This window comes from Protopterus annectens, chromosome 4.part0 (assembly GCF_019279795.1).
Source record: "Protopterus annectens isolate FY-2018-M chromosome 4.part0, PAN1.0, whole genome shotgun sequence".
NCBI lineage: Eukaryota > Metazoa > Chordata > Ceratodontiformes > Protopteridae > Protopterus > Protopterus annectens.
In genome coordinates, this window is record NC_056733.1 from 1,449,204,368 (window position 1) to 1,449,218,902 (window position 14,535).

The window sequence follows — 14,535 nt, forward strand, 5'->3', positions numbered from 1 at the left end:
CAGCTCTGGCTTACCAAGTTCAGTTACAAGCTTAATTCCTGCCAGGACAGAAGAATACATTGGCAGACGACCTCAGCAGAAACATCATGGATCCCCACGAGTGGAAACTAGATCCACAAGTATTTACAATGATAACTCAAAAATGGGGCCTTCCAGACATAGACCTGTTTGCCAGCCCTCAAAACTATCAATTAACAAAATTTTGTACAAGGGCACTTCACCATCAAGCGTGGAAAGTGGACGCACTCTCTTTCAGTTGGAAAAACCTGACAGTATATGCCTTCCCTCCATTGCCTCTCCTCACAAAGGTACTTCTGAAAGTCAAAAAGGAGAGATCGCGACCGAGTCTCATAGCCCCAGACTGGCTACGCCAGCACTGGTACCCGCTATTGAGGAATATGGCCCACGGCCCACCATGGATATTACCACAAATTTCCCATTTACTCTCACAACAAAACAATAAGATTCTTCACAGCCAGCTCAAAACCTTAAATCTGGCTGCATGGCAAATCAACTAAGCATCCAGCCAGCTCCTCTTTCCCAAGCAGTTATGGATGTTATTCTGGAAGCTAGGAGGCTGAGCACCAGGAAGGCTTATTCAGACAAATGGAAAAGGTTTTGTGCCTGGAACCAATCTAAAGGTCAAGACACAGTTCAGCCTCACATGCCTCACATTCTACAGTATTTAACTGAGATGTTGCACAAAGGACTTTCTTTCTCCTCCATTAAAATCCATGCTTCAGCTATTTCGGCCCACTACAACACGGATCCACCCTTATTTTCGCATCCACTTCTAAGGCAGTTCCTCAGAGGGGCAAAAAACATTAGACCACCCAGGAGAGCACCTACACCAACATGGGACCTCAATTTTGTTCTGGAAAAACTAACGCTACCTCCCTTTGAACCAGCTTTCTCTGCAGATCTTCAGTTCCTATCATGGAAGACTGCCCTGCTGCTTGCAATAACTTCAGCTAGAAGAGTCTCAGAGCTGCAGGCACTAATGGCAGTGGAACCTTTCCTCATTTTTCATCAAGACAGAGTTTATCTACGAACTAATCCTTCCTTTATGCCTAAGGTGGTTTCCAGTGTGGCTTTAAATCAAACCATCCACTTACACACCTTCTTCCCAAATCCACAGATCAAACGTGAGAGACTTCTGCATTCCTTGGACATTCACAGGCAACTTCGTTACTACTTGGACAAAACTAAGGCTTTCAGAAAATCTGACCAGTTCTTTGTATCCTATGCTACAGCTTCTCAAGGGAAGGCTATATCAAAGCAAACCATTTCCAAATGGATAGGTCATTGCATACGTTTTTGCTACACCCGTCATGGAAAACCAGTTCCTGCTACCATTAGGCCCCACTCTACCAGGGCAACAGATACTTCTACAGCCTTTCTCAGGGGGGTTCCAACCAAGGAGATTTTGGAAGCTGCAACTTGGAGTTCAGTACACACCTTTACCAAACACTATCACTTACCATTTTACTCTAAGACCAGGGCGGCCTTCGCCACTCCAGTTCTGCAGGGCCTTCTAGCCTCCTGTAACCCTCTGTGATACCTCCACCCATTCTTAGCTTTGGGATTCAACCCAAGTGTGATGACTGCAGCAGGGTAACACGATGAACATAGTACAGTTTTGTACCTACCATAAATGTAGATGTTCGAGTGTACACCCTGCTGCAGTCCAGGTTACCCTCCCTCCATCCCCTCTGACCTACTGGCTAAATCTCTTCAATACCTTCCTGATGTATTTGCTTATAGCTGAAGGGATTTTGTGTTTGTGCAAGTTTACTCAATTTGGTACTAATTACTGACCACCTTTTTGGGGGCACCTGATATCTGGGGCAAGAAAAACTGAAGAAAATGGCGTTGGTTGCATTATATATACCCCTGGCGCACTGACGTCAGGGAAGAAGCGACAGCAACCGACGCCGGACCAAGACTTTGGAATTCCAGCCGACTGCGGGGACCGCCTGATGACAGGATATACCAAGTGTGATGACTGCAGCAGGGTGTACACTCGAACATCTACATTTATGGTAGGTACAAAACTGTATTTTTTTGCTGCCCCCCCCCCCCTGTTTTGTTTTGACACCAGCAAATATATGTAAATGCCTAGGGTGTATATCAAAAGTTCGAATGCTAAAATGTTCGAACACCAAAACCTCAAACTTGAAAGTTCAAAGACTGAAAATATCGAAGCTGCGGAACATTAAATTCTTTCCCAGGAAAAAATTTGGTGGGCCATTTCCACGACTTCACTGTTTCCTCCACTGTGGTGCGATCTCAGAGTTGGTATATTTACGTTGGGGGATGTGGGGGGGTGAAGCGCCCCACATTAGAAATAGTTTGTAGTGTTCATGTGTTTCGCATTTTGTACTGGAACAGCAATTTTTTTCCCAGGGAAAACAATTGCTGTTCAGTCTTCGGAGTTTTCAGCTTTCATGGTTTTGGGTTCGATGTTATAACGTTCAAAGTTGTGACACTTTGATATTGTGATATAGACCTAAATGCCTATATCTGTGTCATAAAGTTAACTGAAGTGATTTATTTTTTGTAGTATGTGGCATTTAAATTGTGACATTTTGTATAGGTTGGATAAGAACACATTTATTTGATGTACTTCATATGTAACTAGAGATCTTTGTACTTAACAATGTTGTCACTGTACTTTGTTTTTAAGGCTACTTCACTAGTTCTTTGGTTTAGTTACCATATAGATACATTTTGTGCAGAATTCAGATGTTCTACTTCTATGTGAGTTTTTATTTTTTTTGCTTAAAAGGCTTTCTAAAGTCAAAGTGAAGTCCTGTGGCTTATACTGCTGCCTGCTCCATCAGCATTTCAGAATATTCTGGCAACAGAGTTGTAAAACATATGGAGAGAAATACATTATATTACAACTTGCAGTGCTTCTTTTGCATCATACTTGATAGTTAAGTACATTATTATACATGTTGGTATTTACTATTACTTTTTGTTGATCGGGTTACATGTGGTTTAATAATTCATGTCTTTATTTTGTTTTAGGAAATGTGAGAAATGTTATGTCTGCCATTTCCAAGTACCAGTAAGAGAATATGAAAGACATGTTGATTACTGCTTGCTGGCAGCTAACAGAGACTTGAAGGGAATTCAGAGGTCAAGAAGATCAAAGGTAAGCCACTGAAAGTGTCTTTGCCCAGTTTATTGGAGTTATAAAACTGACTAGTGTTCTGCTGGCTGGTAAAGGTGTTTTCTCTCTGTTGTGGCAAATAGTCTTCGGATTGCCACAAGTACATATGTATATATATATATATATATATATATATCACATTGTGGCAGTTCTTGCCCTATGATGTATAATATGTGGTGAGACTGAGACCTGGCACAGTGGTACAGAAGGGTAAAGCTCTGCTTATGCCTCAGTTAACCTATGTTCAACAAATACTTTGGCACTGGAGGAACCAACCAGGTTTGGATGGTAGTGAGTAGCCAACACTGGCTTCTCTATACTGGAGTGAAGGGTGCGATGCAACTTGGCTTCCTGTTTTGGTGATACATGTAGGAATGCATTTATATCCCCAGCAGCAAGTAGAGCCTGATGTGCCCTTGTTGTAAGCAGTGTGCCACTTGGTTAGACGATTGTGCATTTGTGGAAACAAGCATGGACCTCCTGAGGGCAACAGTTATGGAATTCCCAAAGGGTGGGAATTGGACAATCCTCAGTATTTACAGACTGACATGGTCCCTAATGATTACTCTCTGCTCCACTGGGGAGTGCACGGGCTAGAGGGCTCTCTCCCTGTGGAAGAATGAGTAGGTCAGTTGAGTGTAGAAAGGTGATCCATAAAAAACAGCAAAAAAAAAAAAAAAAAGTGGTGAAACTGAAGTTAAATTATGTAAATAAAGTATTATTGTCAATACTATAATATTGTCTCTTTAAGACAGCTACATAATTGTACTAGCTAGAGGCTTCCTGCAGCAACTGTTAATGCACAATTATTCCATTAAAATGTTGTGTAAAAGGAGGGCTATGGATGTGTTATTCATAGATGTTGGCCTGTGAATGCAAACAGAATTTGTGCTTGGAATAGAGATTTTTAGGAGTGTATGGTAATGAATAAGGCATTCTGAAGTAATCTGAACATTTCAGGACAGTAGCAATCCAGAAAGAAGGAAACTGGTTGAAAGCACATTTGGACTTTGTTAAAATTTGTTAACGCGACTAAGGTTCCCAAAAGAGAATTTGAAAGTGAAAGTGTCTGCATCTATCAAATACAGAGTTGAGCATTGTTAAGCTGAGTGTTAGACTTGAAAAAAACAGTAGTAACAGCTGAAACTTCGTAATGTCTATCCTTGTGTGAAGAAATTACACACTATTTGTGTAGCATGTCTGGCTGAGTTTTTGTGCATAATTTCAGATTAACCTGTGTAGCAGATACCAGCATGACTAGCTGTTATGTTGTTAATAAGGTATTGCGTGTTGATTTATAATCTGTTTGTACAGAATGTTTTAAAGACTTGAACAGTGTCTTTTTACATTTCTAATTGTGCATGTTTATGAAGAAAGATTCTAAATGCAAACTGTCTCAGAAGCAGCTGATGTCATTTGAATGTTGACAGTTATGTGTTTCTGTCAGAAGCTGAAAGACAGGAAGAAACTTTAAAAATCAGCTGTTGGTTGATTTTTAAAATATGAAATGAAAATTAAAACTGGAACAGTTATAACAGGCTAGTCTTTAAAAAAAAGCCTGCTGAAGACAGTCAAAGTCAGTTACAGTTGCCAATTGTGCCTTTCAGTGATTACCCCAAATAACTCACCAAGAACTGTAAAAGCCTGCCTTTGCTGTGTTGTTGTAATTTAGATCAGAGACGGTGTTCTTTAGTCAGACAGGAAACTATAGCTAATCAGTTAGATCAACTAGAGATTTTCTAAAAGCTGGATTTCTATCCCTTCAGTATTGATTTCACTTTTCTGGTGATCGAGTTCTGTTTGTTTGGAAATTACTGTTTTATATTTTTATTCATTTTGCTAATTATTTAATATTTTATTAACTTACATTGTGGCTGGTTAATCAGTATTTTCTTTAGTAATTTGAGAGAGTTTATACTTGCCTTGATTACTTCCCAGGCCACTCTGAAAGCCTGGCTGCTTAGGTCATTTGCTATTTGTTTTAATATTTAATTTTCATAAATGGGCACCCTTTTAAAAGGGCATGAAAACACTCTGATCAGTAGCAGCATTGCCATGTTATTTTGGGGAAGGGACACAGCTGGAAATATGTTTCAGTCTTTCCCAGAAGTGTTTGGATGTGTGAGATTTAATTTATTTAAATGTGAGTGTATCAGAGGTCTTAAACTGGGGCAAATTGCTCTGGAATGTGTAATAAGGAGTTACATTAGGGGTGGTCAGAAGTATACAGTCCATTCCCAGGTTGTAGAAAGTGTTCCTGTTGTGCTCTTAGGGGAAAATTGTGAAATATCTCTGCTGTTTAAGTGACAGTCTCACATTGGAGTCAGTAGTGAGAATTGAAGCTCCTTAGTTACTGATCCAGGATAGTGGGAGATGTCACATTATTTGCTGGCAGTATAGTGAGGTGGAATAGTAACTGTACATCACATTAATTTGTGGCAGTTTTTAATTGGACTTCAGTAGCCTGTGGGTAGTTGTCAAGGTGTGCACTCTTGACAGCCACAAAGTAAACATACAGAATCGCAGTCCACCACAGTTTTATTTATTTTTAGTTGGTCAGGGACAGCAGGCAAAGATGCCAGCAGAAGGCTGTAGTAAGCTGACAACCAGTTGGCCAATGAGTGTGAAGCCAGACTGTTGCATTCCAACTTGACTAAGAAAGCAATGATTTCAGCCTTAGTTGCAGCTTCAGGTCAGACCAGCTTGTTCAGAGGATATCCAGTTTGGTATTGAGGATCTGCAGCCTGCTGGTACAGGAGAGTCCACCTTTTCTTCAGAGGACCTGAGAATCCATCTGGAGTTAGTGAGACTGCGCCTGGAGGCTGAGGAGAGAATGCGACATCTGGAGACTTGAAAGACTGCACGTGGAAGCCTAACGAGCTGGAGGCCAAATGTTTTTAATTGAAATCAGTAAAGAGACTGAGATATATTAGATGCCAAGGAAAGTGAGAGAGAGCGCCGGTATGAAGTGGAGCTTCTTACCCATCAAGAGGGTCATGGAGGTAATGGGGAATGGAATAACTGGACCTCAGAAGCTATAAAGGTCAATAAACTTTTTCCTCAATACAAGTATGGGGATGACTTTGACAGATTTATTCATATATTTGAGAGGGTATGTTGACAGTATGATGTTGACCATGAGCTCAGAGTTCAGCTTCTGACTCCCTTACTCCATGGTAAAACTGTTCAGGCCATGTCAAAACTGTGCGATGTAGATTGTTTGAATTAGGAAAAAGTTAAGAACTGTCTTCTAGATTGTTTTAAACTTACACCTGAAGCTTATAGAAAAAAGTTTAATGAACACAGATGCAAGGCAGATAAAATTGCATGTGATTATATTGCTGATTTAAGTACTTACTTTCACAGATGGGTGAATGGGTGTCAGGTCACCACTTTTGAGGGACTGGCAAACCTTTTGGTGAGGGAACAAGCCCTCAGTACTTTGTCTGATGGCATAAGAATCTGGTTAACAGACAGTGATTCTGCAGAGGAGTTGGGGAGAAAAGGGGATCTCTACTTAGCAAGCAGAGCACCAATGCATAAGAGAGGGATATCCAATGCCATACATGGACATAAGGGAATCCATAGGGTCAGTCTAAACCACTCCAACAGAGTACAGCAGTTACACGGGAAACTACTATTCCAAGTACATGGTTTGGTATTAAATGTTTCAAATGTAACCAGAGGGGCACATAGCAGTCAAATGTCCATTGAGGCAAGGTGAGAAACAAAAGGTGAGGGAACCAGCAAGTAGTGATGACACACTGCCAATGGTAAGTTGTTTGGAAGCAACAAGGGTGCCAGTCTATCACCAAAAGTTATATCCTGTCTTAGTAAATGGTAAACAGGTTACTGCTAAAAGAGACACAACAACTGATATAACAGTTGTGAGGCCTGCAGTGGTTAGAGAAGAGCACTGCTTGTTTGGACAGTCCACTCCAGTCAGAGCTTTGGGAGGGACCCCATTCCAGATACCTTTGGCTAGGATTCATCATGACTGGGAAGGTGGAAGAGGAAGCAAACCAGGTAGGTGTGTTTCAGGATATTCTTACAGATGCCCCGATAGGAAATGACTGTGATGATGCAGTGCCTTGTGTGCATGCAGTGGCACATAGTCAAGCTCGGAGACAGGCACGTAGGTTCCATAGCCTGGAAAGAGACCCAGACAGCTCTCATACCTAAGCAGGGATTGGTGTGGTGGCTGTTTCAGAGAAGGAGCTATCCTGTAGCAGTACATCTGAAAGTGAGCCACACCTGCTGGTAGGTACTGATGTTCCCTTGGACACGGTGACTGCAAGGACGGAGGTGAATGATAGTACCCAGATTGTCAGTGAGTCACAACTGTTGGAAGTTATTAGGCTTCTCACTTTTTTAATTTCTCCAAATCTTTTGGATTTTTAATACCATGATGGAATGTACCCCATTCCAAAGTCAAAGTACGATTTAAGTTCATGAAATTAGTATTGTTTCACTCTTTGATTTCAACTAAAAGTGCTCTTTTCAGCGCCCGCAACATGCCCAGTAGTGACGACTCCTGCAATTCGTATAGAGTTACATTTATTGGTAGCATGTCTAAATATGATTGTAGACTCATTATAAGACCCATTGCTCTGAACTATCTGGGTATCTTTCTTCCATATTGCTCTCATTTCTGCTTGCAAATCCTGATATTTTATAGCTTTGTGTCTCTCTCCATGCAAGACACTGTAGTCACTGGGTTTGGTGATTTCCAATGATCAGTGCTATTTTTTTTCTTCTTTTCTAGGACCACTATGTCCTGTTTTCTAGCATTTATCTTTTGGACTGTTGGTAATGGATGATCCCATGTGATGTAGACTTCTTCATTTTCTATGATGCTTTGTGGCTCATGTTTCCAGTCACTTCAGTGCCATAATGTTTGCACATTACCTAATGCAACAGTCTTGCCACATTATTATGCCATTCAGTATACAGTCCTTTTGCCATTAGTATGTCACAACCAGCAACTAAGTGTGAGACAGTTTCCAATTTGGTTTTACAAAACCTATATTTGTCTGTTTCTTCCACATGTTCAGTGGACTTTGTAAACCAGCGTTTACGTAGCCCAATATCTTGGATTGCCAATATTAACCTTTCTTCTCTTGGTTTAAATTCACATCTTCTTAACCATTCCTGCATTCGTTCCTGATCAACATGAGGTTCTTCCAGACGTTTCCTATACTTGCAAATATATTTAAGCATTTTCCACATTTCTTGCCTTTTCATCTGGTCCTTCACCCTATATTCTTTCTTTTGTTTTTTAATACATTCGGTTGCTGCCTGTTTTTATCTACTTCTGGTTTGATTTCCATTCCTGCTTGACGCTGATATGCTTCTGCAAGGTTAAGCAGAGACATCATTTTAGATTTATTCTCCTCATGTTTCAAAACTTTCACTATGTTTGGATCTTGTGAGTTCAGCAGTTATGTGTGGAATCCCGCAATTGTAGATCTATACATGTAATCAATTTCAAGGATCCCAAGCCCTCCTTCGGAAAGGGGAATATATAATCTTGGTATGCACTGATTTTTATAGATCATTTGGTGAGCATGAAGCATCCTTCTTGTTTTAATATCTAATCTGCCCAATACATTTTGGGGCCAATCAGTTATTCCAAAACTGTAAGTTAGGACAGGAAGAGCAGATTGGTTTATAGCTTGGATTTTGTTCCTAGATGTCAACACTGTTTTCAGGATTAATTTAAGTCTTCTGAAGTATTCCTTACTAAGTTTTATTCGCATTTGTTCATGTTTCATTCCTGATCCTTCAGCAGTTCCCAAGTATTTTATACACTCCCTCTTGCTCAAGTTCTTTTATATCACATTCTTGTCCCAAAGTGATGTTTTCCTGGTGCTGCAGTTTTCCTGCTTTAAAGGTTGCTTTTGCACATTTATAAAGACCAAATGACATTCTGACTTGATCTGAAAAAGTTTTGACAGTCTGCAGCTGTGCTTTCAGTTCCTCATCTGATGAGCTATATAGATGTAAATCATCGACAAAGAGAAGACGAGAAGTTTTTAGACTTTGTTGTTTTCTAGGAGGCAAATTATAGCCATGGTCTAAGCTGTTAAGTAGATAGCTTAATGATTTAAGAGCAAGGCAGAATAGCAATGGTGACAGTCACCCTGGAATATCCCCCTTTGAATTTTTATCCGTGGGATAATACTTTGTCCTTTGTCATGGCTTAATTGCAAAGTGGTCTGCCACTGTTTCATGATCACTGTAATGTAGATGATCAGTGTAGGGTGTATCTTGTACATTTTTAAGCAATCTTTTATCCATGAATGTGGGATACTATCAAATGCTTTTTTTTAGTCATTCCATGCCATACTTAGATTCTTCCCCTTTTTACAGTTCTCCGCTATGACTTTAACAACAAATGATCCTTTGTTCCATATGACTTTCTTTTGTTGCCCATTTTTCTACTGCCATAGTAGAGCTTTTTTCTAAAAGACTATAAACTTTGTCGGAATCAATTCCTTTATGTAGTTTATAAGTCATCAGAAGGCAAGTTATTGGTCTATAATTTTTGGGCTAGTTTACAGGTTCACTGTTAAGTAAGAGCATTGTTTTACCTGTTGTTAGCCAGGTTGGTGTCTGGGGTGTGCATATAAATAGTTCTTACCCATGGCTAAAGCTTCGTGCAAAGATGTTAATACTTTTAACCAAAAGTTAAGTACTGCATCTGGGCCTGGGGTTTTCCATTTAGAGGCTTTTTTAACTTTGTTTCAATCTCTCTGACTGGTACTTCATCCCATTTCATATCCTGTACCTTTAAACTTCTTACTCTTTATTTTACTTCTGCTTTCCATTTGGCATCTTTGTTGTGTTCCACAGGATCTTCATAAATACTTCTCCAAAATGCATCTATTTCTTCTTTTTTTGGCAGTTTTTCATTTCCTTTTATCTTGTTTCCCAGTTCTCTATAAAACTTTTTTGGGTCATCAATAAATTGCTTATTTTGTACTTTTCCTTTATTTTTATCTGTATGTCTTCTAAGTTTTTCCGCATTTGCTGAAACTTTGAGTTTGTTATTTGCGATAGTGCTTGATAGATCTTGATATGTTCTAATATTGTGCATTGCTTTTATCACATCTATCTTTCTTTAGTATTTTTGTTGATCTATTTCCTCTTCTATAGTCTTCTAACATTGACACTTCTTGTCTTAATTGCTTTATATTTTTCTCTGTTCGATACTCCCCTTCGTTTCCTTCACTACCTTCTGTCCTTGTGGTAGAACTTTATCAGTTATTAGTTTAGCTGCACATTAATATATTCTGTTTACTTCTGTTATATCACATGGATCTCTATGGACAATCCTAACTACTATGTTCATTTGTTTTATCTTACCTTTGGGGTTTTATTGACCTTCTGCAGTCTGTTTCTTTCATTGATCTTAATATATCTATCTGTATCTATTAAATCAAGCAACTCTTCTCTTAGCTCATTTTCTTCTAAACTGAGGGGACATCCCTTGTTTTCCATGTTCTGCAGGCATTCTGTAGAAAGTTCTGTAGCAGCTTCCTGTGGCACCTTCTCTTCAGTTTCATCCTGTGCCATCCATTGCTCTGTTAAATGGGAACTCACTAGCCTATCACTTCTCAGCATTGACTGTATCAGAGTTTCCACAGTTTCCTGTTCCTTCCCTTGCTATTTAGCTTCAAGTGAATGTTTATACTGGTTTCCTGTGGAATGTTCCAAAATATCTTCATATGGCACCTGACCAATTGCTTCCTGTTCCACTGGTTTCCCTTTAATTTGAGTATCCGCTGCTCTATCCTGTTGTGGTGCTTTCTGCATTAGATTTTCTGCACCAAATCCTTCACTTTGCTGGTGCTCCATAACCTCAATTTGTATTTCTTTGACTTCTCCATTACTAATCTCCTTTTCTACTTTTCCTCTGTCGTCTTATTTTTTGTATTGTAAAGTTTTCCATATCCGGATTCCTTTGCCTCCATTTCTCTTCAAATGTCTTTGATGCTGCTCTTTTTGTATTGGTTAGTTTTGCTTTCTCCTTTGCATAAATATTGCACCATATCCCCTTCTTGTGAAGGAGGGCTTATGTTTGAGAATATTCCTGCAGATGTTCCCGATAGGAATGACTGTGATGATGCAGTGCATTGTGTGTATGCAGTGACGCATAGACAGGCTTGTAGACTGGCATGTTGGTCTGGTAGCCTTGAGGAGACCTAGACAGATATTATCCTATCAAATCAACATAAGAGTGAAGTAAAACAATGAAGCTGTCAAATAGTGCTAATGTATATTCAATAAAACTACTGGTTTTGAATTTAGTATTCAACTGCCTCATTGTTTTAGTTCACTCTTATGTTGATCTTGAATGGACTTTTGTTGCTGAGTGAAGTATTTATCCTTGTGACTACATTTGTGGTAAGATATTATCTTATACCTGAAGTTGGGACTGGTGTGGTGGATATTTCAGAAAAGGAGCTATCCTGTAGCAGTACATCTGAAAGTGATCAACAGCTGTTAATACGTACTGATGTTCCCTTGGACGCGGTGACTGCAAGGACAGAGGTGAGTGATAGTATTTACACTGACAGTGAGGTACAGCTGTCAGAAGTTACAAGCCTTCCTGTGAAAGGGGAGCTTGGGAGGGTCACAAATGTAGAGTTGAGACAGGCTCAACTTACAGACATTAAATTACAAAGCTTGAGGGAGATGGCTAAGGAGGCACCTGAGGCTCAAAGAAGAGTGGAGGGTAGCTGACACACACACACACACTTTGAGGTAAGAGTTGTTTACTACCACACAGACACTCCTGGGGAAGGCTGGCACAGGATGTTCTTCGTGTTTCACTGTTGCAGTCATCACATTTGGGTTATCTGCCTGCAGTTAACCCTCAGCTGGTCTGAATACCAGAGTCTTCGGATTTCTACATCGGATGTTGTCTCTTCTTCCATGACATCAGGTCGTCAGGGGTATAAAACATGCAGCCGACGCCATTACATCAGTCTTTCTTGCCGTGCGGTGCCCGAAGCAGAAGCATTTCACAAGTGCTGGTTGGCTGTCTCCTGAAATTTTCATTTTCGAGTTTCAGACCCGAAGTCTTCAAAAAAGATAAGTACCCCATTGGGGATCTTTTTTCTTGCTCCAACCGATATCAGTAAAAGTCATCAATTGTCTTGCCTGTAGAAAGCAAATACCTCATAGAGATTTTCATTCTTACTGCATCCCCTGTTTCGGCCCAGACCACGACGTCCCTCGCTGAGGGTTTTATGCCTTGTTCAACACCCGAACTATTTGTCATCGGGCTATTTTTGCAGCCAATTATTTTCGTACTCAATCTCAGTACTCCGAAATGGGTTCGTTAAGCCGTCTGACTACCGATCTTCCAAAAAAGTAAGGATAAAGACAGAGATAGACTGCATAGGTCCAAAACTGCAGACGATGCTTTTGTTAAGCTAGTCGCCAGTCCGCCGGTACTCAGTGAGGCACTTTTGCAGCCCCTAATACCTGCTACTTCAGATTCGCAGGCCTCTACTGAGACCCATTCAGAGTCCGGTATGCTGCGAGATGCTTCTTCGACTATTGAACCTGCAGATATCTATACCTTGGATGGATCTGGAGCTGCTGTGCAGGCACCGGCTTCTGAGGGTTTATTCAGGCCTACGGACATTCATATTAAACTGACGCCGTCATTTCCATCCAGAAGTTACAAATTCCTCAGGCCAAAAACTAGCACTATGCCTAGAAAACCGACATACAAACTGCAGGCTCAGGGCCATATGCCTCAAAAACAAATGCTTAGAATGGCTGCAGACCTTATTACCTTAATTAGCGGATGCCAAACTTCCCCCTCTAAGAGACCTAGAACTGAATTTCTTTCTGATTCTTCTGACCAGGAATCTGATATTTCTGCTCCTTCTGATTACCAGGATTTGCCCTAATCTACTTATGAGGATTCTGATGCAGAGGATTCCATTCCCTCTGCTTCCCCTCCAGAAGATATTTATTTCGGTGAAACCTTGCATACTCTTAGGGAACATTTCCACTGGGAAAGCTAAGATTACTCGAGTCCAAAAAGAAACTTAGGGAATTCTTACTCCTGCCTCAACACAGGCCTTTAGCTATCCCTCCTGTTCTGGACATTGTAGATGATGGTTTCTTGGAATTTAGCCTTACCCCAGACACTTTAACTCCAGCTCCCAGAAAACCTGACAGGTACTACAGAGTTCCTGACTTTCACAAGTTCCTCTTCAAGATTCCTTCTGTGGATCCAGAGACCATTTCCCAAGGACCAAAAGGCATTAAAACTACTGCTGCCAAAAATCCTATCCCTTCTGATAGAGATTCTAGAGCCTTAGACAGATGGGGTAAGAAGGTTTACACTTCTGATACTTTGGCCATTAGGGCTTTAAATTGCCAGTTTCATATGTTAAAGTATCAGCAGCATATAATGGGAATACTTAAACAGAAACTGATGTTGATTCCTGACTGTGCTGAACACAAAGAATTGCAAGATTTAATGCATTCTGCAGAGCAATTTGGTAAACATACTTTGCAGTGTGGTTTTGGCGCTTGAAGATAAATTACTGGATGCTCCCTTAAGCCAAGACCGCCTTTTTGGCAACAAAGCAGAAGTCGTCCTCAAAAGGATGGAAAAAGCTAAATCTATGCAAACTGTTAAAGATTTCCTACAAGTACAGCCTCTCAGATTCAGTAGGCATTGGCCTTCAAAGAACTGGTCCTTTCCAGTCCCTTCCAGGCCTTCACAGTCCAAACCCAGGAACAGCAGACCACCTAGGCTACAGTCTTAGGCTACGCACAGATCTAAGCAGTGGGGGGCTCCCACTTCCAAAGCAGGGAGTAGTAAGCCACCCCCCTATGGAAAAATGGCACAATGACTTAACCTTAACCCTTCCAAGCCCTGCTCAACTACCTGCTCCCTTAGGAGGAAAGTTCACCCTGCATGTAAAAACCTGGAACTCATTACCCAGGACAAATGGGTTTTGAACATAGTTTCCCAAGGATGCAGATTCCACTTCCACACAGTACCAACCCCAAATGGTTGGCCAGACCTACCCCCAAATCAATGAGAGGAGGCCCAACAGCAGGTTCTCTCTCTTCTCAGTATCAGGGCTATTCAGCCTGTCCCAGCAGAACACAGGGGACAAGGTTTTTATTCAAGACTTTTTCTGGTACCCAGAAAAGACAACTCCTGGCGTCCTATCCTGGACCTCTCTACCCTCAACACCTTTCTGGTGGTTCGAAAATTCAAAATGCTAACCCTTCAACAGCTTCTTCCTATGCTAGCCAAGGATGCCTGGCTGGCAACCCTAGACCTAAAGGAAGCTTACCTGCACATCCCAATAAGA

General features: G+C 40.8%; 1 protein-coding gene across 5 annotated transcripts in view; it reads left to right on the plus strand.

Moving 5' to 3' along the window:
- The window catches only part of UIMC1 (ubiquitin interaction motif containing 1), a 2,105,680-nt gene that overhangs the window by 1,715,182 nt on the left and 375,963 nt on the right, over window positions 1-14,535 (plus strand). For all 5 annotated transcript variants that reach the window (XM_044069293.1, XM_044069294.1, XM_044069292.1 and 2 more), the window contains one exon: window positions 3,034-3,160. In XM_044069293.1, the coding sequence (XP_043925228.1) occupies window positions 3,034-3,160 (127 nt within the window). The remainder of the gene's footprint in view (window positions 1-3,033; window positions 3,161-14,535) is intronic.